We start from the raw sequence: 27,837 nt of genomic DNA on the forward strand, positions 1-27,837 counted from the left end.
ACTCTTTCCGTTGTGTAAATGCAGGAAAATGACGCGTCGTACGCCACGATTAAAAACCTGTCGGAGTGGTTTTCCGGTCCCCACTCTAGGATACCGATATGATCGTAATAATGAAGGAGAGATACTCAGCGACGAGCTACGCGTATAGAGCCCCAGTAGAACACGTACGCTGCTCGCGACACTACGGTCCGCCTTGTCCGGGCCCCCTCCCATTTATATCCAGCCCTCTTCTCTCCTTTCCTGTTGTCAGATTTTTCTTTTTCCTCATTTCGAACTCTCTCCGTTTCACTCTCTCTCTCTCTCTCTATTCAGTGTTCTCTCCTGAAACCATATAAACGAGTTACAGGGAATAGTTGGAACATAAGCTCAGGACTCGGATAAAGAGTTGGAAGAGAAGAGGACTGTGTAGAGGTCTCTCTTTCTCTCTCTGTCTGTCTCTGTCTCTTCTACCCTACTAAATTAAAGTCGTTTGCTTCTTTTCTTCCGGGGTGGTGGTTCTGCGTTTCGGGTTTTTTTTTTTCAGTTAAATTCGAGCCCTGAATTCTGACACTTGAAGAGGGTTCGAAGGTTTATATTTGGTGAAAGCGGAAACTGTTCGAGAAGTTACGTTGTAGAGGAGTTGTTTTGAAGTGAATGCGAAGTGGGATAAGGTGGTGTTAGCCTTTTTTGTTTAGGGATATTGATTCGGTTTGGTTGGGTTTTTGGACGATCAGGTGGAGTATTTAAGTGAAGTTTGTTATTTATGGAGCGGATTTCGTGTTCCAGTAGCAGATCTGGGAGTTGCAGTGAGAATAAGCCGGGAATCATAGAAGATACTTTTGAATTCGGCGATGGAATATTAATGACAGGAAATCTTCTTCAGGAAGCAACGGTTCCGGGGAGTTCTTTCACTGCTCTTCTCGGACTTCCGGCCACTCAAGCAATGGAACTCCTCCAGGAGCCGCAATCCACCAAGGCTCAGCCGATTCCAGCACCGGAGTTGTGGAGAGATAGCCGAAATGAGCAGGAGACGCTAGGCTACTCACTCAACTGTTCCCCAACCTTTCCTACAAATGCTGCTTTGGTCGAACGAGCGGCCAAGTTTTCCATCTACGCTGGGGCGCAAGAATCGACAGACGCGAACTCCCTTCCGTCGAATTCTAGCGAGAATTCACTCAAGTTGAAGAACGAACCTGCCGATTCTGAGTCAAATCCAAGTTCGTGCCTGGTCTTCTCCGATCCAGCGACGCCGAGCGAGAACCAGAAGTCGACGAAGCGGAAGGAACGAGAAAAGAAGGTAAAGTTCGAAATAAGCACCATAGGGGCTAGGGTTTCCTTTGGCGGTAACTGTTCCCGTTTTCAGCGTAAAGCTCTGAAACTGCTTTCCTTTTTGCACTTGGGGAAAATTAGGTTAAAGTTTCTGCTAAAAGGAGCAAAAACGTGGAGCACGGGAGTTCGAAAACTGGTGAAGATAAAGACGGCGAGAAACTGCCTTACGTCCATGTTCGAGCTCGTCGTGGTCAAGCAACTGACAGCCACAGCTTAGCAGAAAGAGTAATTTCAGTTCATTTGCTTCTCTGAACTCTAATCACGTAACCTCAAGCCCTAAATCATTTATTAATTCTTCTGTTGTTTTTTATTATTCAGGCTAGGAGAGAGAAGATCAATGCTCGGATGAAGCTTCTTCAGGAACTGGTCCCCGGCTGCAGTAAGGTTCGTCCTCACTTTTTTCACTTTTTGGTTTTCTGAAGTTTTCGATGGCATTATAGTAATTTTACAGGCCTTTCTCCTTTTATTGGTCATTTCCACATTCACAATTATGGCCAAGAGGGGCAAAAATTAAGATGGTTTTGTGATTTAATTTCATATTCTGTTGTGAGCTGTAGAAGAATGGACATGAAAATTGCTTGAATAACGAGAATGCCCCAGTAAAGCGAAGGGATCTGGTAAATTAGTTGGGTATCTTCGTGGAAAGAGTGAGACGACAAAAGCAGAACTTTTTATAAAGGTTCGATGGGGGGCAAAAAAAACCTTCCACCCCACCGAACTGCGAATGATAGAGAAGAGACACGACGTGATGGGAATGGACCATGAGTCACTGTTTCTGTGATGGCATCCTCTTCAGGAGTGTGTACTCCTCAGCTCTTTTTCCCAAGGATGTCCCTCGGAATTCACACTGACACGATTTCCGATGGCCATCCGACGGTGCTCAGTGGGGACCCCCAGGAAGTACGTTCGACTCGTTCGTTTACAGAGTCGAGCTTCTGAGCCTCTGAGGTATAGGATCTCTGTGCGTAGATATGGTACTGAGGTGAAACATTAACGCATCTGATCTTTATTGCCTTTGGCTTTTCATAAGCCCGCTACGTGTGTATTGTATTGCGAAGGCCACTGAGTTGGAATGAGTCGAGGGACCACCAAGACATTTATTCCGATCCGGTGGCTGTCTGTGGCTAGGCTGCCAAGAATCATCACACATTATCCAAACAATAATCATAATGGAGGGTAACGGAAAACGGAAAACGGAAAACGGTGGGGGTTGGTTGCAGAACGGAGGCATCCAACTGGTTTGATATCTGCTGCTGCTTTAGGAATTAGGACCACATCAACTCTTCAGAGCTTTTGTTTGGAGGTTCCTTGAGCTTGATGTACGCTCTATCATGGTTCCATCACATCATGATATCATCATCGGTCATCTCTCCAATGTCCATAGAGCATATGACTTTGACCCACCATTCTGATTTCTTGAGAAGCACCATTCGATTGGAGGATCTCGGCCATTCACTGTTTAGGTTAATCGATAGGATGTTTCACTTTTCACTTTATAGTTGATGTACGGTGTAGATATGCCGATATCTCAAGGATTATCTAAATATTTTTTTTCGGAAGAGAAAAACGGAAACAGAGAATTTCACGAGTTTTCGTGAAGAAATCTGCCTACTGCACACCGTGAGATCCTGTGGCTTTTCAAGGTGGGGTCACATCAATCCATCGAAGGCTGTGACACACGATAACCGTGTAATATCATTCAAATTTCGAACAAGGAAAATAATGGATTTTATTTTATTTTTTCAGGAACGTAGATTTGTACCCTCTGAGAGTGCATGCATTGTATCACCTTTCTTTTCGTTTTGGCAAGGGGAAAATGTATCGCCATTAAGCATATCTCTTTTTTAATGGTGCTCTTTTACGAAAAAAACATGCTTTCTGCAGATTTCCGGTACGGCGTTGGTGCTCGACGAGATCATTAACCACGTACAGTGTCTGCAGCGTCAAGTGGAGGTCAGAATCAGAACTTAGAACTCCCACCCTTCTTTCATTTATTGTTGGCTCGAGTTCGTTTCAACTTTTAACCGGAAAAAGCTTCCAGTTGTTAATATTTTAGATGTTTTCGTAGGCTTTTCAGTCATTCGAAATCATCATATCGTTCACCTTGTTTTGATCTTGATCTGATTCGAGGTTTGTGATTTCAGTTCTTATCGATGAGACTCGCTGCGGTTAACCCCAGAATCGACTTCAGCCTTGACAGCCTTTTCGCCGCAGAAGTACGCATCATCCACTACTACTACGTGAACCTTTGTTTAGTTTCCGTTTTTTTACTGTTAGATTCACTCCATTGCTGTGACTGTCCAAAACGACAGTAGTAGGATGAAGAGAAACAAAACGAGCTAGAAAATATCATTTGCCGATGAATTTAATGGCCCCTACTCGTAGAAGATTAACAAAGAAACTCCTAATATTTCTTTACCGTGTAAAACCTTTACTTTAACGGCAAGAGATAAGAGCATAGGCCTTTCAAAAAGAAAAACGTCAAGAGATATTGGCGAGACTTCACTATTTTGTTTAATTAAGGCTCAATTTGTAACGGGATAAATTAGTTAACAGGATAATTGATCACGATCCCAAATTCATTTCTGAATTAAGGTAATTGATACCCTCAGAAGGGTGGATAAGCAATTAATCTGCACGCATAGAAATATATAATGCTCTCTCCCTCCCGCCTCCCTCTCTACCCATTTCACTATAATCTTCTCCAAAACTTGAAAAAGGAAGATCGGATGGCTAAATGTGGTGGGATGTTCCTTTCCTGCTTTCTCCAGTGGATCTCATAATTCCTAGATAAAGGGTAGAGATGTAGAAGTACTTCATGCAACAAATTTATCCATTCCAACACCCGTGATGGTTAATCCTTGATCCCATCGTCACTGATTTCCTTTCTTGGTAACATGACATGACTTATCTTCTGCGTGTTGATTTCTTGCAGATTGGATGCCTTACTTCCAGTAGCTTCCCCAGCGCAGTGACGATTGAGCCATTGATGTGGCAGCAACAGCAGAATCAGCAACAACCCATGTGGGAGGTTGACATGCTGCAACGACCAGCTGCGTGGGAGAGAGGTGGCAGCAACAGCTTCCTTGCACATGACAACTCCCTTTTCAGCTACAACTCAGCAAATTCAGGTGAACTTATTAACCGTCTATCATCAAATCGGCTGTGTCTACGTGGGACAAACTGACAGATGATTCATTTCTTTCTGCTTCTTTTGCTTTGGCAGTGTCCCTGAGCTCGAACCAGTTGAAAATGGAACTCTGATGCCTTGGCGGTTGCTTGATTGGCAGTGTACATAATGGATATATTATTAGCAGTTTGTAGGGAGAGGAGCAGTCAGCATTCCCTAGGGATTTCGTGTCCATGCAATTTGGGCTGTGACATTCAGAAAACCCTAATTTTTCTTCAAGTCGGGGAGGGAAAAGAAAAAGGAAGAAAGAGAATTTGTTTCTATATTTTTATATATATCTAATTACTAACTGAGTCATTCAATCTTCTACCTCTGTTACATTTGTGAGATGATTGATTGATTCATTGTATAACCTGGAACAAGCTGTTGCTTAGAATATCATTAATGAAGTTCCCTTTCTCTTTTCCCATATTTGAACATACTTAAAGAGTCCTACTCCTACCACGGTGCAGGCTGCTTGGAGCTTGGATTTGGGCTTGGGCTTGGGCTGCTTTCAATCCATGGCTTCTACTTGGAACACTGTTTTGATTTGAATAATTGCACTTAAAAAATCAAAATTCCAATGCCTTTCCAAGGAGAAAAATCCAATTCCAGACTTTCCAGTGGAAAAGGAAAACCATTTTTCCTACTAAACTGTCGCTAGCAGATTGCTCAATAAGGCAAAGGTGGTCGTCTTCATCAATGACCATCAGAAACAGATCCTACATGTGATGACGAATGAACCGTGCTAAACCATCGAGATCAACGTAACTACGATGCTGATTCCCAACACTCTATCACCCGCTATCATAAACAAAACAAGAAGATATCTAAAAAATAAAAATAAAAAAAGACGGGGAATCGCTCGAGGCTGAGGGTTAGTTCCGTGACCGTGAGTGAGTCGATGTTATGTGTCGATAAATAATGTCAGATGATGAGTCAGAACCCAAAACCAAGACCCAGATAACGAATGGCGTCTCTTCTTTTCCCAGTCTCTGCTATTATCATCTGTATGCTTTTAGTTTTCCTTTCAGTTTCAGAAACCGCCGCGTCATCGAAATATGATACGATCGCTCTCCCCCAGTATAACCTGCCGACGGCCACGTTTTCCGTCACCGATTTTGGTGCCGCTGGCGACGGTAAGAGATATGATACGTCGCACATACAAGCCGCTGTTGACGCCTGCGCAGACGCAGGAGGCGGACGAGTCAGGTTTCCGCCGGGAGATTACCTGACGGCCACGATCTTCTTGAGATCGGGGGTGGTGTTGGAAATCGAAAAGGGAGCTCGGGTGTTGGGAGGGGCGCGACTGGGGGACTATCCATTGGAGTCTTGGAGATGGTACGTGGTGTTGGCGGAGAACGCGACGGACGTCGGAATCACCGGCGGGGGAGTGATCGACGGCCAGGGAATGAAGTTTGTCCAACAGATCAACGATCGAAAGAACATCATGGTCAGCTGGAATACCACGGGTGCTTGTTATGGCGACGAGTGCCGGCCGAGACTCGTCGGATTTCTGGGTTGCCAGAATGTCAGAGTTTGGAATATCAGATTGATGGAGCCCGCTTATTGGTGGTGCGTACTACACTCTTCTTCGCTCTCCCCTCTTTCCACTGTTTTTCCGTTGTCTTCACCGGTTCACCCTTAGGCAATGCTAATGGAACGCGCTTTAGGAAGTTATGAAAGATAGTGATAAAGGATGAATCAGGGTTCCTTTGTTATTATTACAAAAACGCCCTGATTTTTATATTGTCCTTTTGTGTTGTACGCGCTCGCGTTACCGCACGAGCTCGTACTGTTAGCATTGCGTCTATTTCCCCCTTCATAATTCATTTCACGCCCAGGGGCCCAACGTCATCATTTCAAATTTTAAATCTTATCCATAAATTAAGAAATATGCGAACCAAATGATAACCGTAACGTGTCAGTCATTCATTGGCTGATAAGTTGAAAAGGTTTGCAATGTCATTGTAGCCCCAATTTTCAGTTTACACGTGTCGATTAGCGAGAGTATTGCCACCAAATCACCACTATTTGTCATAATCACTCTGATCTTGGCTTTTGGATTCGATGGGATTTTTTTCGGGTCCAGTAAAATTTTGACACGTCAATAATTGCTGAGTTGGATCCGAAGCGTAAGTGTGTAACATTTCAAAGTTATTTAAGAGCTTAAGGGGTGTCAATTCAATTGGATTGAATCTGGCCCAATCCGATCCAGTGCAATGTGTGTCTAGTACAGATGGACCATATTTCCTTCAAACCAAACATAGCCTACTCCTTCTATCAATCAACTAAGCCCAAATGAGGACTGTGCACTTATCAAAATGATGTTTTCAGACGGAGCTACCCTATGACTCAATGTTAAACAAATTCAAGCCTCTGTTTTATTTAGAAAATGGTGTTTTTTTTTTTTTGTTTGAAAACGTTGCTGTCAGGTAGGACATCTCTTGGGGCAACAATAATACCTTATGTTTGGTACCCGAACTCCATATCTGTTTTAAACACGATACCCATTATAAGAAGTCCATGTCACTGTCATATCATGTTCTCGTTAGCAGCAATAAACTCCAAACTTGAGAAAACTTTGAATTCAGCGTTTACTCATACCACACATTCTTGATTTCAAAGCGTGGTTTAGAGCACCGTTTTTTATGAATAAACAGTTCCAAACATGTTACCAGTTTTTGGAGCACCGATTTTTCCAAGGTGGCACTAATGTGTCACGTTTTCTGGAGCAACAGCATTGATGCCAAACACCACCTTAACCAACTAAGCACAAATGGGGACCCTGTGCACTTATCAAAATGATATTCTCGGACAGAGTGACCTTATAACCGTATGTTAAAGAGGTCAGGCTTGATCCTGTCTGCAAGCTTCTGTTTCTGCTCACATCTGTTATTATTTCTTTTCCGACTCTTATTGTGGATGAGATCATAATATTATTGCAGTTTGCACATAGTCAGATGCCAGAAGACATCAATTCATGATGTGTCTATTTATGGAGATTTTGATACCCCAAATAATGATGGGATAGATATAGAAGATTCAAATAATACTGTGATCACAAGATGCCATATTGACACTGGAGATGATGCCATTTGTCCTAAGACATACACTGGCCCTATCTATAACTTAACAGCCACAAACTGTTGGATTCGAACTAAATCTTCTGCAATCAAGCTTGGTAGTGCGAGTTCCTTTGCTTTTAAGAATCTGCTGTTTGATAATATCACCATTGTGGATTCTCACAGAGGAATAGGTTTCCAGATTCGAGATGGAGGTAACAGCATTTAGGTTCCTTAACTACATCCAAGTCTATGTTACACATTTACAGTTTTCTGTTATTGAAGTGTACGAGTCTTACTGATTTATACGTCCTTGTGTAGGAAATGTGAGTGGTATCACCTTCTCAAATATAAAAATCAGCACAAGGTACTATGACCCATCATGGTGGGGGAGAGCAGAGCCCATCTATGTGACCAGCTGTCCACGCGACTCAAACGCAGCAGAGGGGTCTATTTCTGATGTGCTCTTTGTTAACATATCTGCTGTTTCCGAAAATGGGATTTTCTTATCTGGTTCTAAACAAGGCCTTCTAAGCAACTTGAAATTCATCAATGTGAATGTTACCTACAGAAGATGGACAGATTTCCCCGCTGGATTGGTTGATTACCGGCCAGGATGCCAAGGTCTTGTTAATCACAGCATGGCCGGGATTATGATGGAGCACATTGATGGTTTGGTGATAGAGAATATGAACATGAGATGGTTTGAGAATGAGTACAAACATTGGGATAACCCTTTGGATTTGAGGCCTTCAACTGTACATAACATTTCTTTGTTTAATTTCCAGTTGGATCGGTATCAACAGTAGACAGGAGCATAAAATCCCTGTTTCCTCCATTATTTTGATCTAAATAATGTGGCAGAGAAGATTTACTATCAACAAAAATGTTTTTGTTTTCTTATGAACTGAATGTCACAGTAAGCCCTAAACAAACTAGTGATTCTGGTGGAAGGGAATTTGATTATTTGTTAGACAATATTTGTTTTAAATGTACTTGTTGTAAAATTACTTCGTTGTATAATCTTTTATAGCAGACATTATTACCTTTTCTCTTACAATTTCAAACACACAAATACCCCTATCAAGTTAATGTTTTTTGCTCCACATGCCAAGGGCAATATTTTATTTAAGTTTTTCTTTAAGTAAAAATAATGGACAGTATCAGATTGGCAGCGGACGCGAAAACTTTTTCCAAACTCTTACAAACATAGATCCTAAGAATGGTGGAACAGGACTCATGTAGCCAAACCTCATGGACAAGGCTTAGTTGCTGCTACTTATGGTGATGATGATGATGATGGCTGTGAAGTAAAAATAAAAGAATAATTACCTAATGCTTGTCCTAGCTATCAGGGTCTTGGGTGAGGTGGAGTACCAGATACGAGTCAAACCTCAGACATGTTTTGCATGAAGTGGTTGCTCATAGACTCAAGGTCCGTGTTCCTTGTCAGCCCTAGATTTTATCATTCTACCAAGCAATGCCCCCTGTTTCATTAGTCTTAATTATGTCCCTACGGCATTACTGTTTTAATGTATTTGACCATAGCCATTATCAGACTCAGACTGAACCAGATGGTTGAGCTGATGACATGGTGACCTGGTGACCTTCCTGGTTCCAGTTATTTGACTGTTCTGATGGTTTGGATAGTCTAACTGGCTGGTTAATTGATAAAACCATGACCCAAGGAGTGCAACGTTTATGAAAGAATAAGGAGTGGTCTAATCAGCCAGCCTGCCTACACTAGCAAAATTTTCCAATAAAAGAAATAATATATTCTAGCCTTCTAAATAAGTACATCCCCACTAATCTACCAGAATGTCTATCAATATCTTGATTACCACGGATCAAGTATACCCATATGTTTTACATAGCAGGGAATCAAGCAGCTGAGTTTCAATCTAAGTATAACCAATTATAATCTTGTATTTTACTATTTGTGCTATGATAACTTTGAAAGCTTTAAGGAACTCTTGTATAAAGTCTTGCCTTTTCCATTCCCTGGGGTAACATGAGATAAATTTCCATCATACCTGTAGACATCCTTTTCCAATGACATCAAAACTATACTTTGCAACTCCCCTTAATTTGACGAAAGGAAAAACAGACCTACCCTATTTGCCTTTATTCTGCAAAACAATAGACAGGTAATGGTCTTGTAGGTTTGAAGAAATCCCACGAGCTGGAGCTGTAGGTAATACATAACTGCAAGATCAACAGTGTAAAAAGAAATAGAGAAGGTGGTTTGCAAGCCATTCAATGTTTCCCTACCATATGATTACATCTCAGCTCTTTTATAACAAGAGAGTGTGGGAAATGGAATTAAAGGATTCTAGTTATTTTTGTAACTAAATTACAATTAAGAGAAACCCCTCTCCACTAATAACTCTAGAGATAGAGTTCTACAATCTCTCTTACTCCTACTTGTTCCTCCTCCATCTTGATCCTTAGTTACGAAACTTCACAAGAAATGCAAAACAAGTGATCTTCCTACCAAGCCTCTCACTTTACAGACCATTAGTAGTCTCTACCAATGTTTTATAAGGCAGAGGTGCTAGGATGTTCTGATATGTGAGGCATAAAACTCAAAGTGTGAAACTTTATGTCATGAAAGCAAGTATTATAAATATTAGTATCTGAAACAAGTACATGCATTGTACAAATCCTTCAAGACAACTCAAAAACTGTTAACAATTGCTAAGAGCCCCAAGGCAGAGTTTGGGAGTGCTTATTTGAAAAATAAGTGCTTATTCTATATGCACTCATGAGCATTTGGTGAAAAAGCACTTATTTCAAACAGGGGCAGTACAGGTATTTTCAAAATGGCATGTCGGGCCAAGACATGCCAGAAAGGAAATAAGCACTTATTGAATAAGCACTTATTCGGGCTTATTTCCCAAATGCAAATAAGTGCTTATTGGTGTGGTCCTAGCTAAAAATAAGTGCTTATTCGAATAATCACTTATTTTTAAGTACTCCCAAACTTAATATGGAAACAGATTAGGGATGGCAATTTTCCCCATCCCCGACAAGGACCCGACTTCCCCAACCCAATGGAGTCGGGGATGGGGATTGCTTTGGCGGGGCAGGGATGAGAACGTGGATTAATAGGAATCCCCGATTAGGTCAGGGTCAGGGATGGGGATTGAGGTCCCCGCCCAGCCCCAACCCCAATTAAATATACATATTAAATGTTATTTTTATTAAATACATAGTTGTCAAGGCAACGCCTAGTCAGGCGCCTAGGTGACTAGGCGGTTTTACAGTGTCGCCTCACCAAAACGCCTATAGTTTTGTATACTAGGCGACCGCCTAGAGACTTAGGCGGGCGCCTAGGCAACTAGGCGGGCACCTAAACACAAGGTGGGTGCCTAAATCCCGCTTCAATGCTCTTTTTTTTTCAAAAAAACAGGGGCTTCTTCTCTTCCAGCCCAGCTTCAGTTCTTTTTTTCTTAGAAAAAATAGGGGCTTCTCTTCTAGCCCAGCTTCAATTCTATTTTTCTTCGAAAAAACAGGGGCTCCGCCCCTATTCTCCTCCCTCCTCCTCCTCCTCCCTTCCTAGTTCCTAGCTTCCTGCACTTATCATTTTTAACAGCCGAACCTACTCCCTTCCTAGTTCCTAAACTTATAAAATAGTTTAGGTCAGATGGTCGCCTAGTCGCCTTGACAACTATGATTATATATATATATCAAAACATATTTAAAACATTATTTATAATTAATTTTTTATTTATTTCAAGTAAATTTATTTTTCAAAAAAAAATACTGTTATCTAAAAAAAATTCAGGGATTCGGGTCCCCATGGGGAACCCATCCCATCGGAGATCGGGGATGGAGGACAAGTTTTATCTCCGATGGGGATCGGGTATGGAGATGGGGGTTAATTTCAGAATCGGGGTCGAGGACGGGGAATATGATCCCTATTGTGGATGCTTTTGTTGGAAAGAAATACAGCCACAGAGAGCAGCAGTAGTAAGAAATACAGCTGCAGACAACAGCAGTAATGGGCGTAAAACTCAGTGTTCCTATCCTATCTGTTAGCTAGATTCAGTGTCCCTATCTTATCTCTGTTCCTATCTTATATGTTAGCTAGATTCAGTGTTCCTATCTTATCTCTTATCTAGATTCAGTATTCCTATCTTATCTGTTAACTAGATTCAGTGTTTTTATCTTATCTCTTAGCTAAATTCAGAGTTCCTATTAATTAGGCAGTAGCATTATTTAAAGATAGATGTTGTTAGGAAGTCTTCCTAAAGAAGGACTCTTATCTTCTTGTAATCTCCTATTTAAGGGAGCAGATGGTATTCAATGAAATTATCGAAATTTTCAGTCAAGAAAGAGCAAAGGAGAGTTGGTGATCTTTTTAACAAATCACCATTAAGGCGCTAAAGATAGGTTCCTCGAGGAAAGGGAGAAACAAGGGAAAACAAGAGGTTTTCCCCGTTAACCAACCTGTGACGAGATCCTATTCGCGGGCCCTTAACAATTTGGTATCAGAGCAAGGCGTCATGGGTGACTTTGAGCAATTGAAGATTAGGGTTCATGATCTGGAGCACAAACTCATGGAAAACAGCAAGGAGGTGCGCGAGATCAAGGACGACGTTCGAGAATTGAGGCACTTGATGGAGTTATATTTTTCGAGCAAGGAAAAGTGTTCAGAAGGGGCTGCAACCATAGACGGCTGCCGACCAGATGTGGCAGAATCGTCCGGCGAGCAGCAGGTCGTTGCCCAGGGAAACGCGATCGTTCCCAAATACAGCAGGCTGGAATTTCCTTCCTATAATGGAGCTGGAGATCCTTTGGGATGGCTGTACAGATGTGAGCAATTCTTCCGCAACCAACAGATAGAGGACAGGGACAAGGTAGGCTTAGCCGCATCCACATGACAAAGGAGGCACAGCTCTGGTTTTATAAATTGGAGCAAGAGAAACCTGGGCTCAGTTGGACCCAATTCAAATCCTACTGCCTTCTTAGATTTGGGCCCCCATTAACAAGCAATCCATTAGGCGAACTAATCAACCTCAAACAGACTGGAATTGTGGCTGAGTATCAGCATCAGTTTCAGACCCTCCTTGCAAGAGCATCTTCGGTACGACCAGACCAACAGGTTGACATGTTCACCGTGGGGTTAGCGGAAACTTTGAGGGTGGATGTGGAGATGCAAAATCCCCCCAATCTGGTTACTGCTATGAATTTGGCTCGCGCTTTTGAACGCAAATTGCAACTCAACCGCGGAAGTATAGGGAAGCCTCAAACAACATGGGCAGCCCCGAAACCACTCGGAATGGCTCCATCTTCAGCATCCAGCCAAGAACAAAAACCACAGACAAGCAACAATTCCAGATCGGCACCCAACGTGGGAAGCAGCGTTGTTGCACCCCCTATTAAGCGCTTGTCCAGGGCTGAGATGGCGGAACGCAGGGCGAGGGGACAGTGTTTTAATTGTTATGAACTTTACTCAGCAGGGCACAAGTGCAAGAGACTTTTTTGCCTCCTGGTGGAACAAGAGGAAGATGAGGATGAACCCTCTTCATTGGAACCCGATCCAAGAGGGCAAAATCATTCCCCAACCTCAGTCTATTATTCGCTCCAGAATTAATCGAGGTGTTGAGGTTCTGGTGGAACGGGCCAGGTTACCATTGGCCGAAGCTACCTAGATTCCTTTGACTGTGTTTCAAGACACCTATCCTGAATTCGAGCTTGAGGACAAGCTCTTAGTCCAGGAGGGGAGTAATATTGTGGATGCTTTTGTTGGAAAGAAATACAGTCGCAGATAGTAGCAGTAGTAAGAAATACAGCCGCAGACAGCAGCAGTAATGGGCATAAAACTCGGTGTTCCTATCCTATCTGTTAGCTAGATTCAGTGTCCCTATCTTATCTCTATTCCTATCTTATATGTTAGCTAGATTCAGTGTTCCTATCTTATCTCTTAGCTAGATTCAGTGTTCCTATCTTATCTGTTATCTAGATTCAGTGTTCTTATCTTATCTGTTCCTATCTTATCTCTTAGCTAGATTCAGTGTTTCTATCTTATCTCTTAGCTAAATTCAGTGTTCCTATTAATTAGGCAGTGGCATTATTTAAAGATAGATGTTGTTAGGAAGTCTTCCTAAAGAAGGACTCTTATCTTCTTGTAATCTCCTATTTAAGGAAGCAGATGGTATTCAATGAAATTATCGAAATTTTCAGTCAAGAAAGAGCAGAGGAGAGTTGGTGATCTCTTTAACAAATCACCATTAAGGCGCTAAAGATAGGTTCCTCGAGGAAAGGGAGAAACAAGGGAAAACAAGAGGTTTTCCCTGTTAACCGACCTGTGACGAGATCCTATTCGCGGGCCACCCTTAACAATCCCCGCCCCGTTGCCATTCCTAAAACAAATCACAACTTTACTGTAGTGCTGACACTTTCCTTGGCCTCCTGTCCAAATGGCCATCCAAAAACTTTAGTCTATTTATTTTGCCCTCATCTTTCCCTATGCAACTCAACTAGTATACATAATACAGAAAACTAAGAAATGTTCTTTAATGGCCACATAATGATAAACGTGCTTTAGTTAAATTATGAAACACTTTTTCTTTACACAAATCATCTCAAAATATGGATAATGATCCTTATGATTTTATTAATGAGGTTCAAGATTGAGCATTTGGGCTTTTCCTTAAGCTTTGCTCATGCTGAGCCTCAAGTGGTAAGCCTGACACATCTTTAAATAAACTGACCTTTACTTCCTTTCTCCTGTCCTATGCCAGTTCACCAAGTCCTATCAAAGCACTTGGGTTCTCTTATACATCTCCATATTGAGCCATTGGTGGATGTAGCTATAATTCCACTTTCATGACAATAGACAAAACAATTCCCAAGTACACATGAACTCTGTCTCTTAGCCACTACTTGGTCATAAGCATGTGAGCTTAGATTCTTCAAGATTCATAAAAAATTTGTGACAAAGATTGTAACTACCAAGAATTTCAATCAACTTTCTAGTAGTGTTTAAGGCATGGGAGGCGTACACCTGAAGGTGTGCCTCCAGGCGAGGCACCCCCCTAAATGCCAAGAGGTGCATGCCAGAGGAGTTGTACGCCTCATGTGCCTCGTGAACACCTCATATAAAAAGACAGAAAAAAGAAAAATAAGGAAAGAAAGAAAAAAAAAAGGAAAGGAAAGGAAAGGAAAGGGAAGGGAAAGAAAAAGAAAGAGAAGAAAAAAAAGAGAAAAAGAAAGAAAAGGGAAGAAAAGGGAAGGGAAGGAAAGATAAGGGGAAAGAAAGTGGGTTGGGGGCGGAGCATGCTATGCATCTTTGTTCTTCTTAATATAAAAGTTTTTTATTAAAAATAAAGAAAAATGGGATCCTCCTACCTCTCCTTCCTCCTTTCTCCTCATTCCCCTCCTCTTAAGGAGGCTTACACCTCCCTGTGTTCAGGAGGCTTACACCTCTTCCGTTTTGAACTACACCTCACACCTCCAGGTAGTGGAATATCTCGCGTCACGCTTCCATGTTTTAAAACATTGTTTTCAAGGTAATAAGGGGATGTTGTTTGGTTCTTAAGGTTTCTCTGGCATAATCAAAAGTTCGAGAGCAAGATGCTCTACAAACCTTGCCGACTCACCCATAATGCTGACAAACAAATATCAGTGTTCGGAGAGCAATGAGTATTAAAGGCCCAGTGTATATAAATGAAACCGAGTACAAGAAAGTAGGAAGCAAAAACATGAGTTATTTCAGGAGTGTACATCACTTTTTTCAGGAGTTCGCCTAATCTCTCATTTCAGGCTTAAGGAAACCTTTATCCTTTAGTTTGCTTCCTGCTTTTATAACACTACGCAATGCCAACAGAAAACTCACTAACCAGGTCAACCTCTTATCCGCATTTTAACAAGAAATCCTTTGTGTTGAAAGGCAGTATTGATTCCAGGCCTATGCTATCACCAAAGAAAGACATTGATGTACATCAGAAAGCAGCTTTATCGCTAAGCATCTAGTGCTTGAACAGTCAACTTTTGGTTCAAGGTTATACCATTTAGTCATAAGCACCAGATATACTTTTCAAGTTAAGGTCAACTAGATATTTGGTCGTGTTCAACCAAGAAATTTAAGTATGGGAAGCTTAAGGTATAATTGAATATTAAACTTGGTTCAACCGTGCCTCTTTTTTGTTGAATGGAACTTGAGGTGGTGCTTTTACTTGAATCATGTATTTCTAATGCTGAGTCAAGCTGTAAGCTTCTAAAAATGTTTGTTGAGGTTCCAAACATTGACCAACTATAGTAATAAATTAAGAAAACAAAGATCAATCAACTAAATGAGTACTTTTAAAAGAAATTCACATGTCAAAGCTGAATCTGGTATTCCAAAATCCTTCAGGAGTCAGGAGGAAGTTACCTGTACTGATGCCTTGAAACATCATCATGATGTCGTAGTGAAAATCATGTTTATTGATTTCATTTTCTCTACCTCCATAGTCCGAATGAATATCATAGAACTTCTTGCATTACTTGCATTCAATTTGCTTCAAGCCTTGAAATTGATATGTGTTGCTTTTTGGAGCATGAGCCATAGTTACATCTTGCATTTCATCATCTGAGTCATTAAGAAACCAATCATTTGAATCTGGGACTGTCTCCACAGTAATATCTTGTGTTTCATAATCTGAGCCATCAGGGTTCAGGCTATATGTGTGCGAATTGGGTATTTATCCAATAAGAAATCGGTCATTTGTGCCAGCTAGTAGCTTAGAGGGCATAGAAGTAGAAGAGTCAAGAGTGGTAGTAGTTCAATCATTGTTTTATTTAAATGTCCCATTATCAACTAGCTTTTCTTGAAAACTAGTATCTTTCTTCTTTCTGACCTTGGAAAAACCCAGAGGTTTCTATATACTTCTCTGCAGGACCTATGGAACAGGATAATACAAGTTTCAATTTTTTTTTCTTTCTACTGTCTCTGCAATAGTACTATATAATAGTAAAGATAAATTTCAACTTAACCACAATTTATTGAAAAATATACAATTGTCCTATTTCTGAGGAAGAAAATTTTGTTTGAACAACAGTCAAGAAATTTTATTAATAATATTGGAAAAGATGTTCAGTTTTAAAAACTACCAATTCTTAAATGGAATTAACTTTTATGGCAAAAAACCACTCATATAAGAACTTCCATGTGAAGTACTGCAGTGCATTTTCTGGAAGCTTCTTTATGAATCAAGGATTCATTTTCACCACCCTAAGTGAGAGGAAGCAAGAAGTTTTGATGAATCTGTTTTCTCCTCTACACTGTTGTTGGAGAGCATAGTTTCCATGGTTAGACTAGACTTTCATCAAAGGAAGTTGTCTTGAAACTCCAAAATCTTATCAGAAGTCAACAGATGTTTAATTTTTTCCTCTTTCAATGCATCATTGGCATGTTGAAAAATCTTCTTCCAATAATGTATTTGGAACCTCCTTTAGCTCAACTATTTTTTGTCTTCTCTTTGAGCTTGTTCTGGAGTTGATCAATATTTGCCCCAGGATTTTTTTAATTCAATCTGCTGGAGTAACTTCTTTTGCAATTTCTTCCCCCTACCACTTCTGCAGTCTTTTGTTCAAGTAGCTTTTTCTTCTAGTTCATTAACATTCTTCTCTAGATTTATTAGTGGTCTTAAGATTGGCTAATTGATTAGACTTTTCTGATAGGCCTATTTATTTAGATTATGGCTCAACTTTTTAAAATAGCTTTCCTTGCAATGTTGTTCCCTTGATCATTTCTTCGTACTTCTGTCTGAGCATGTGTAGGAGGTCATCAATGTCATCCTCTAGAACTTTTGTTTGTCCAGAAGCTCTTTTATATTTCCTTCATGCTCTTTCAGTATCTTATTCTTATCCTCTAGTTCTTTTGCTTCCTTCATGTTCATTAACAGATGCTTTTTCTTGCAATTATCCTCTTTCTGTTTCTTCAGCCTTTTTCTGATATCCTCCTGCAGCTCATTAATTTCCTCCTTCACTAGGCTCTCTAATTTGGCAACAAGCAATTACCCTTTAATAGACAGTCTGCATTCATTCACTTCAACTTTCTTGCCATTAACTTCCTCCTTCACTAGCCTTTTGTTATCAATTAATTTCCATTCAAGGGAAGCAATGAACTGCTGGCTTTGTTCAAAGGGCCTGATTATTTTCGGAAAGTTCTTTTTATTTGGTAATAACGGACAGTCTGCATTCGTCCACTGCAACTTTCCTGCCATAAACAAGTCTTCCCGCAAGCTTTTACATCTCAATTGGAATTTTGGAATTTTGGGAAAAGCAGGCTACAAAAAATATATTCCATCCAAGAAATCTTGTCCTTGGCTTATTGAATTTGGCCAAAGACAAGATAAAACAACAATTGAGGAATTGCAGAAATGCATCATCATCATCAGCAGCAGCAGCTGGATCCAACAGGCTTGCCAACCATTTGAAATACCAGCTCATGCCCTTATAAAATTTCTAGATTAACTTTGTATTCGACAAGCTACACATGCAGTCTTGAATGACCATGCTCTGTCTGTAAAATTTCTTTTGATTCTTAGGAATAATAGTCATTTACTTGACCTCAGGATACGAAACCCCAAATGACCTGGAAACCAAGATGGCACATGTGGATGCGTTTGATTTCCACAATCGACATAAACATAGGGAAAGAAAACATGCAATCGATGTGACAGGATTCTATGCCAATTATATAAATTTCGATCAAAATTTGCAATCATCTCAATACGAACCGAAACTACAACATTAGAACCAAAGAAATAGAGTCACCTCTTTTGCAATCGGAAAACCCCAAAAAAAATAGAAAAATATTTTTTTTTATCAATGAAATAGAAAAATAAATCCTACGAGGAAGAAACGCAGAAGTGCAATTCAAACAAAACGAAACAAGGAAAACCCAAGGGAATCAGTTAACAGAAATTAGTACATTGTCATCAGAATTCTGAAGATGAAATAAATCTACCTGAGTAGTGGCTGTATCATATGATATGATTCGACTCTCTCCCTCTCTCGAACGGGTGAATTCAATTAGAGAAAGAACCTTGAGTTGATTGGTTCTGTTCAACCATTTCCCGCTTTATTTGCACGAGTATTTAAAAGTAGGGAAATACTAGCCTCACGTACGTATGGGTTACGAGAGCACGTAGACCATACGCACGTACTGTTAGAATGTTGAATATCATTTTAACGATAGCGCCCCTTCGTAAAATATGTCGGGAAACGGGAAAAAATGATCCGGAAAGTCACCGTCTTTTCCCTCCGGCCGGTCCGTTTGAAAACTAACCGCTTTTCTTCTCTCCCCACCTCACCCACCAGTGAACCAGCTTCTCAGTTCCCGCCAAATTCGATTTTGAAAACCATGTGCATCAATGGTCAACTGAACGAAGCCCTGCTGGAAATGGCCATTCAAGGTGAAGGAGTGAGGTTCGAGGGCTATGATTCTCTACTGAATGAGTGTGTAAATCGACGGGCACTTCGTGAGGGGCAGAGGGTACACGCTCACATGATTAAAACTCGTTATCTTCCGCCCGTGTATCTCAGAACGAGGCTCATAGTTTTGTACACGAAGTGCGACTGCCTTGGCGATGCACGGCATGTGCTTGATGAAATGCATGAGCGGAATGTTGTTTCTTGGACCGCCATGATTTCAGCCTATTCTCAGAGGGGACATACACTTGAAGCTTTGGGTCTTTTTGTGCAGATGTTAAGATCAGGTATTCTTGGGTTTTCATGTATCTGGTTATGTAAAGTTGGTCTCGTTTTGAATTTTGTGCAATGCAGATAACTATTGGACTGAAGACTCTTTTAGCGGTATTCTCATATTTTCATGTGCAAAACAAAATTATGGCAGGTACACCGCCAAATGAATTCACTTTTGCAACAATCCTTACTTGTTGTTCGGGTGCCTGTGGGTTTGACCGTGGCAGGCAAGTTCATTCTCTTATAATCAAAAGCAATTTTGAATCACATATATTTGTAGGGAGTTCGCTTCTTGACATGTACGCCAAAGCAGATAGAATACATGAAGCACGAAGTGTCTTTGAAAGGTTGCCTGAGAGGGATGTGGTTTCTTGCACTGCAATCATTGCTGGCTATGCCCAGCTGGGTCTCGATGAAGAGGCATTAGAACTGTTCTGTCATTTACAAAGAGAAGGAATGAAATCAAATTATGTTACTTATGCCAGTGTTTTAACTGCACTGTCGGGGCTTGCTGCATTGGACCAGGGCAGGCAAGTTCACAACCGGGTACTTCGCTCTGACTTATCCTCCTATGTGGTTCTTCAGAATTCTCTGATTGATATGTACTCAAAATGTGGGAGCCTTTCCTATGCTAGAAAGGTCTTTGATGGGATGCCAGAGAGAACTGTGATCTCATGGAATGCTATGCTCGTGGGGTATGGTAAGCATGGGATTGGGAGAGAGGTGATTGAGCTTTATGAGTTGATGAGAAAAGATAAACAAGTGAAACCCGATAGTGTTACTTTTATGGCCGTTTTGTCAGGTTGTAGCCATGGAGGGTTGGTTACTGAGGGGCTAAACATTTTCAATGAAATGATTACTGATCAAGATGGGATTGAACCAGAGATTGAGCACTATGGTTGTGTTGTCGATCTGCTTGGACGTGCTGGAGAAGTAGAGAAAGCTTTGACCTTTATTGAGCAAATGCCATTCAAACCAACAGCTGCTATTTGGGGTTCACTTTTAGGTGCTTGCAGGGTTCATGCTAATGTTCTTGTTGGAGAATATGTAGCACACCGCCTTTTTGAGATTGAGCCACACAATGCTGGAAACTATGTTATTCTTTCAAATTTATATGCTTCTGCAGGGAGATGGGCAGATGTAACTTATATTAGACAATTGATGACAGAGAAGTCTGTGGCAAAGGAACCAGGCCGGAGCTGGATAAATCTGGGTCAAACAATTCATACTTTTCATGCTAGTGATCGGTCCCATCCCAGAAGGGAAGAGATCTTTGAGAAGGTAAGAGAATTGTCAGCAAAGATTAAGGAGGCTGGGTATGTTCCTGATCTCAGCTGTGTGTTGCATGATGTGGATGAGGAGCAGAAAGAGAAGATACTCCTTGGCCACAGTGAGAAACTAGCATTGGCATTTGGGTTGATTGGTATTCCTCATGGACTACCAATTCGGGTTGTGAAAAACCTCCGTATTTGTGTAGATTGCCACAATTTTGCCAAGTTCTTATCAAAAGCTTATAGGAGAGAAGTATCTCTAAGAGACAGTAATCGTTTCCATCACATTTTAGGAGGAATCTGCTCTTGTGGTGATTACTGGTGAATGATGATTCTGTTATCAATAGTAACCTTGCTGTGACTATGATATGGGATGGGGTAGGGATCTTACTACTTTTAGATCTGAAAGTGGGCTATGGAAGGTGAGACTAATGGGTCCATGTTATATTATTCTGGTTTAAGTCCACAGGTAAAGTATTGATACTGTGCAATGATGAGATTGAGTGGGATCATCTCTCAAATAGGGAAAATGAATAAAAAAGTACCCCTTTTTTCTGTTTGATATTTGTTCATTTATCTTCGGGGTGATCCAAAACAGAAATACTTGCATGCCTTGGTTACTGTGTAGAGCGGAGGTGTAATGTCACAGAAGGAAATACATGCAAAGCTGAAGTATTTAGAAGTTGAAGAGTTTATATTTCCCTTATTCGGTTGTGAAAAGGATATTTCTTGAAGATTCATAAAAAAAAGGATATTTCGTGAAGAATATGGAAATGTAATAAAACAATACACAGTAAAAGGTTTGGCTATGCTTGGAGCCTTGGAGTGACTGAAAACAGATATAATTGTAAACCTTGTTGCATGGACCCAAGGTTACTGGATTACTATGGGAAGTAGTGTGATGTCGAAAGGGAGGATACATAAATATTGGGGTACAGAATACCAGAATTTTTTGAAAGCTGAAGGCATATATGTCTTTTCAGTTTGCATGGGGATTTCCCAAAAATGCCGGAATTATATGAAGACAGAAAAATAGTTTGCTGGGTATATATTTCCTTTGAATGCTGTTTAATTGAAATTCTTGGTGACCGCTTAATTGAAAATTCAAGATTGGGTGAAATTTTCTGGAGAAAGTTCTTGATCCCAAGGAAATGTTGATTGAGCTCCAAGGGAGGCTACACTTCCATATGGATAATTTTGGCTGCATAGCCTGCATGGTTGAGCCTAAGAAATTTGGGATCTTTTAATCGGTCCATCTTTGGACCATTAAGTAACAGATTAACATGTTGAAACTGAGATTACTCTAAGCAATCGTGCAATTTGACCAACCTTGTTGCTGTGGTATGAGGATTGCTCAGGAAATGGTTGGTAATTCTACAACATGGCAACTGCTACAGTATGGCCTGTACCCATGTTGAATTAACAAATGAAATGAAAAACAAGTTCCAACAGCAAATATGACAGAATCATCAGCTTGTCTGTTTTATTTTGTAATTGAAGCCTGGTTGAGTCCATGAATTAGTAACTATATTTTAAAATACTGATTGTGTAAAGAACAGGATTGGTAATTCTGTGGCGGTGGAATCCCTTTTATCCGTAACATTAAATTACATCATTTCCTTTGAACTTTGAGCTTTTGAATGCTCCCATTAATTCAAAGGAATTGCATCAATGAAGGCATGACATCTATGATTCTCATGTTATGGTTTAGGGAGTTCAGATTGGGTATCACATGCGAACCTTACCAATTCAAAGTGAAGCCAAGAATCATGGACTTTACTTGACTCTCACTCTAAAGATGATAGGGTTTCAGTGTGTCCAGTTGTTGCATGTTTCCTACCAAACACTGCCCAATTAAGCCTTAACTGGGATAGTCCTTGATTTGGTGGGCTTCTAATCATCATTAGCCATAGACATATTTCCTGCGTGAGTGTTTTTACATGTAAAAAAGTTCAAGAATTTTCCTTTTAAGTTTGCCTTGGTTCAAGATGAAGAGAACCATGAGGCTCATGTAGTGTTTAAACAAGACAACTAGCAAGGAAAGGAACGCTAACATCTTGGTTAAGACAAGCTGTCATCAATTCACAGAAGGTAACCAGGTTGGAGGCCTCGCTAACTGTTATCAAGAAATCCAGGGATATAACTAGTTCAACGAGGAAAATATTCCAGGGATTAATCTGACTATTTCAAATTTGGATTTCTGAAACTTATCAGTGCAAGGCGCAAAAAAGGCGTAGGGGTCAATTTGCACCTGAGGCGCAAGGCGAGGTGCGTGCCTTTTTGAAGCAAGGCGCAAAAAAAAAAAGTCAGAAAATTAAAAAATATTAAACGTAATATTAATAAAAATATAAACTTAAATTTTAAAATAATGTTTTAAAAAATCTATTATCTAAAATTAAAATACATAAACATAAGATGTAAAGCATATTCAAATGAGAATTTAAAAATAAAATCAAACATATAAAACATTTTCAAACATGTAAAACCTCTATTCTCTTTTTTCACTCAATTGCATTACTTCAAGTAGCTTATGTAATGTAAAACATATTACATTCCTGATTCTACGAACTGCCTTTGTGCCACGCCCCTTGAGGCAAAGGGGTCTAGGGACAAAGCCCTCGGCTCAGCCGCTATGTTCAGAAAAAGCAAAAAAACATCAAATTTTCAAAAGGCAAACGCCTGGGCTGAGGTGCAAGGCGCATCAGGTGCATGCCTAGGAGCACCAAGTATGCGCCTTTTGAAAGGGCTGCGCCTAGGACGTAGGCGAGGCACATACCTTGAAATGCGCCTCGCCTATGCGCCTAGGCATGCCTTTTAAATCACTGAAACATACATGTATTTAATAATTATATCGGATGTGTATTTAACTCTGTCTAACCTGATTAAGATCGAAGTCTGATATATACATTGAATAGAATTTATAATTAAAAAAGTTAATATATATTATATTCAGTATAAATTTATTCTATGTGTTAGTTAAAAAGTGATTGTTTTTGTTAATATTATATCTTTAGTTTTTTCTTTATTCTAAATATAATGTGATGGACTTGTATTAAATCCAAAACCTGATAGGATCTAAATCCAATCCAGTTCTTGTTAAAAGAAATTAAATCAACTCATGGTTTTAAATTATAGTGTAAGTACCCAATTGGGTGTTTTTTTCTAGCAGTAAAATTCATCAAGGAGAAAAACCCACTGCTCATGAAAAGGCAGGCTTAAATAAACAGCAGTAAAATGTCAAAACTTCATCGGCAGCTTTAGACTTTCAAGCTTTTTATTTCACTTGAAATTTTGTACATGTTATTAGAATAATAAAAATCAATACTATAAATACAAAACACTATAAAATACTACAAATATTAATAAAATAACAAACTTTCAAAATGAATCTGCTTTTAAAACCTTGCATAGACATTCCTGCTTATGCATTTTTATACCAATAGATTGAAGCCTGAAAAAGCATGTACTAAGCTTTTAGGGTCTTGTCTTTAAAGAAAAACACCATTTTGTAAGTATCCTAGTCTACCGTGGTTTATTGAGCTGTTAAACAAAAGATTTTAGGCATAGAAAGACATGATCTTCATTTGAAGCTTCTTGATTTTCAGTCATTTTCGGGCTTCCATGAATTTTCTACAATGTCAGTCTTTTCTGACTTCTTGTTTTTCATTGCCAAAAGGAAAAAAAAATATCGTTTTTTGGTCTAGTGGTCTTTGAAAAGCCTAAAAGATCTTCCAAAAAAGATTTGCCAAACAGGTCCCATATCCTATGTTTCTTTGAAAGCATGGAAAATAATGATTTTTCCTCATGAGGCACACAAAGGGAGTGGCTCATAACCCCCCCCCCCCCCCCCAAACCCTAGTATAGGTGGGATTTAACATGGGTCGGTTTGGTTCAATTCAAAGGTAGAACCTTGAAATGACCCCTATGAAGTTGGAACTTTGAACCTACCTTGTCAATATCAATTATAGCCTTGGTAGTTCCAAGGTCGGTTCAGTTCTAAGGTATACTCGTATACTCGTGGAACCTGTTCTCCCCCCCCCCCCCCCCCCCCAAAACAAAAAAAGCAATGGAACAGCCCCCACCATTCAAATACGTGGCTTTTTCAAATTTAGACACATGGCATTTTTTTTTTGAGAAGTTAAAACCCACTACCACCATTCAGACACATGGCCTTCTCGTTTTTCTAGAAAATTAGACACGTGGCATTTTCTGGAAAGTTGCTGCTAAAACTCACAACCCACTACCACCATAATCCATTCCTAAAAAATGCAGAAAATGCAAAAGTGGTTATCCACAACCACTTCTGTCTACATTCTATCTGTCTCAGTTAATCATTAACCCTCTATGTATCATAACAAAAGAAAATTGTTCATATTCTAGTAATTATTGAAAAGCTATTTGTTAAAATAAATCTTTCTTGAATTTTTAATAATTATTTAAAATATTAATAAATATAAATTTAACATTATTGATTCCATAATGTAAATTTAACATTACTGATTCCCCGTACTTGGTATGGGGTCATTCACCAGTTCAAATATAAAATTGAAGAAAAAATGATCAAATCACTTTAAGTGACTCAATAGTCAAGTGAGACCATAGTCTTTGTAATCATGAGTTATTGGGTCCATGTCTTCACACCCTTAAAGTGTTTTGGGATTTATTACAAGGCAAGTCTAGTTCCAAGGTTGGTTCCACCAAGACCAACCAAGGTTGGTTGTTCGAGTTGGTTTGGATAGGGTAAACCATTAGACCTTGGAATTGGCTTGGGATCAAGAATTTGGAATTAAGCCCTACCTTGTAATAGAACTCCAAAGTCTTCACTACAATTAGCCAAAGACCTTACCAAATAAGCAATTGGTACTTTCAATCACATGGTTAAAATTCATCTGGTCATGATGATTTTGGTGCAGGCCCTCTCTTAGGTTGGGCCCAATCAGCAAATTATGATGCTCATTCATATTCTAAAGTTTATTGAAATGAATGACTCAGGGTCAGTTTGTTTCATAGTTGGAATTGGAAAAGAAATTGAAATTGAAATCAAAATGGACTATTCCTCCCACCTATTTGGTTCAAATGGGAATCAAAATTGGAATTGGAATTGGAACCACCTGGAACTGATTCTCATTCCCAAGGAAGGGGTAGGGAATGGTCATTCCCTCAAATGGGGAATGCCATTCCACAAAGAATGGGAATGGAATTCCTGTCTTGCCTAACCAAATAGTTGGAAGACCATTCCAATTATGATTCTAGGCCCTTGTTCTCACGAACCAAACAAAACCTTATTGTTTTTGTCTTTTAATGAATAAAATAATTAAATAATAAAATATTGGGTCATTTACTAAAATAGCCCCATTGTTTAATGGATTTACTAAAACCTACCCATAGTTTATGTTTTACTAAAAGGCTCCAATAGTTTGCAACCAATATACTTAAAATATATAAATGGATATGTTATTCTTGCCCCTAGTTAAAACATGGGCAATAATTATTGTTGATCCACTGTTCTATTTTCCTCTTCAGTTTCCTGAAACCAAACACTTTGCGGTAGATCTGAAAATCAAACATTGGTTGATTTTAAAAACTTGATATCAAATGCTAAGAGTACTTTTGAAACAAAATACCATAGGCCCATGCTCTTGAACATTTTCCACGGAGTATAGTTAGTCAAATTACCATTTTTAGACAATAATATACAAGTTAGAAGATTATTGATAAAAGGTCAATTAAGTAAATTAGTTGTAAAGTACTGGGACAATTTTAGTAAAACATAAATATAGGGTAGGTTTCAATAAATGCATGAAACTATAGGGCTAGTTTAGTAAAATTGTCCACTTCACTTCAGCTTAAGCCATTAAAAAAAGGAACCCACGACTTCCTTAAAAACCTATTCACCAAAAGAAAAAGCAATAAGCTTTTTAGTTCAGCCATTTCAGCTGAAATCAAAAGACCCCTAAATCTGAATATTTGCGGCTATCAGCCTGTTACCAAACACCATCTGGGGTAAATATGGAATTTGGAAAAAACACCCTGCAATGGCCAAAACAACTTTCATCTCCTAACTGAACACAGCGAAAGCAGCTTTCTCCCCCTTTTCGATCTCTCGTTTGTTCGTGTGGTCTGGGTGCAAGTGGAACATGTCTTCGTCTAGGGGCTTCATGGCTGCTTCAGGTATGCTAAGAAGCCGTCTCAAACCGTCGCTCCGTACAAGAGGCGGAGGAGAAGGGCCGAGCCGGTGGACAAGCCCCGGGCACCAAGAACGACCAAACGGTTACCTCTTCAACCAAACCCCGCCACCACCCGGTCAGTCTAGAAAATGGGAGGACTGGGAGCTACCTTACTACATCACCGGCTTCCTCACCGTCGTCATCCTCGGCGTCGGTCTCAATGCTAAGCCCGATTTCACCATCGAGACTTGGGCGCACAAGAAAGCCCTCGAACGCCTCGAGCAACAGAAGATCGCGCTCTCCGCAGAAGAATCCGAGTAATTCGTGTTTTGGGTATGGCTAATTGGCTCTACCCTTCTCTTGTTAGTATGGTTCTTTTAATGGGTCCTAAGCTGTTGGGTCGATCTTGGTCTGGGAAGGGAAGAATTCGTGTTGATAAATGAAGCTCATGTAGTTCAATAAGGTCTTAACTTTTGGAATCGATCACTTGGGAACCTTTTATTTTGTTTTATTTGTAGTGGGTGATAAAGATAATGAACATGATAATGTTTTTGAGAGTTTTATACATAATTTTTTTACTGAATTGAAGTTTAAACTGCTTCTATCCTTCAATGCTTGCTGTTATGTGGGCGATGTTTGAATTCTCAAATTGGTGGCAACTTTAATTTTGTGACCATTGATGTGCTTCGTTCGAGGAGAAGCAAAGAAATATAGAGCTTAGTAAGGTATAGTTGCCTGTGTACTACAGTTCATCATTTTTCACCTTCACCGATCATTTGTCTTTTAAGCCAAACCTATTCATATCATATTACTTTCCAGTGAAGTGGTAAACTGTTTGCTTTATGCGCATATATGGTAGATATGGATTAAAATGGAGCAAAATTATGATTCACAACGGATGATTTGAAAAGAATAGAACTGATCTTATGAATTATTTATAATTACATTTTGATTTATTTCAACCTTCTTTTTGTTTATGATTTTCAGAACATTCACTGACTCACTGTGTAGAAAAAAAATTCTTCATCATGTCTCTACCAGTAAAAATGAAAAAAAAAAAAGAGGTCTTGATCATGCCTCACCTACCATTAAACAGTTTTCTTATGAGTAGCACGTTCGATATGCAAGGTATGACAGATGCTTCTGGTTAAACTCTGCTA

At 39.8% G+C, this 27,837-nt stretch overlaps 4 protein-coding genes across 4 annotated transcripts; all 4 read left to right on the top strand.

Annotated features, from left to right (window-relative positions):
• The first annotated feature begins 238 nt into the window (after window positions 1-238).
• Window positions 239-4,909, top strand: LOC104597474 (transcription factor bHLH48). Its single transcript, XM_010259036.3, has 7 exons — window positions 239-1,276; window positions 1,390-1,533; window positions 1,627-1,692; window positions 3,193-3,261; window positions 3,453-3,524; window positions 4,244-4,439; window positions 4,535-4,909. The coding sequence occupies exons 1-7, from the start codon at window positions 743-745 to the stop codon at window positions 4,570-4,572; spliced, it is 1,119 nt and encodes a 372-aa protein (XP_010257338.1). The 5' UTR covers window positions 239-742; the 3' UTR covers window positions 4,573-4,909.
• Window positions 4,910-5,048: 139 nt separating this feature from the next.
• LOC104597473 (Pectin lyase-like superfamily protein) lies at window positions 5,049-8,602 on the top strand. The gene is made up of 3 exons (XM_010259035.3): window positions 5,049-6,052; window positions 7,426-7,757; window positions 7,864-8,602. The coding sequence occupies exons 1-3, from the start codon at window positions 5,448-5,450 to the stop codon at window positions 8,349-8,351; spliced, it is 1,425 nt and encodes a 474-aa protein (XP_010257337.1). The 5' UTR covers window positions 5,049-5,447; the 3' UTR covers window positions 8,352-8,602.
• A 10,021-nt stretch (window positions 8,603-18,623) lies between these two features.
• LOC104597755 (Pentatricopeptide repeat (PPR) superfamily protein) lies at window positions 18,624-21,937 on the top strand. Its single transcript, XM_019197788.2, has 2 exons — window positions 18,624-19,253; window positions 19,391-21,937. Exons 1-2 carry the CDS (start codon window positions 18,770-18,772, stop codon window positions 20,833-20,835), a joined length of 1,929 nt encoding a protein of 642 aa, XP_019053333.1. The 5' UTR covers window positions 18,624-18,769; the 3' UTR covers window positions 20,836-21,937.
• Window positions 21,938-26,508: 4,571 nt separating this feature from the next.
• Window positions 26,509-27,272, top strand: LOC109114724 (uncharacterized). The gene has a single exon (XM_019197802.2). The coding sequence runs from the start codon at window positions 26,648-26,650 to the stop codon at window positions 26,996-26,998; it is 351 nt and encodes a 116-aa protein (XP_019053347.1). The 5' UTR covers window positions 26,509-26,647; the 3' UTR covers window positions 26,999-27,272.
• Window positions 27,273-27,837: the final 565 nt, after the last annotated feature.

The sequence above is a fragment of the Nelumbo nucifera genome, chromosome 7, assembly GCF_055504915.1.
Source record: "Nelumbo nucifera cultivar China Antique chromosome 7, China Antique-T2T, whole genome shotgun sequence".
NCBI lineage: Eukaryota > Viridiplantae > Streptophyta > Magnoliopsida > Proteales > Nelumbonaceae > Nelumbo > Nelumbo nucifera.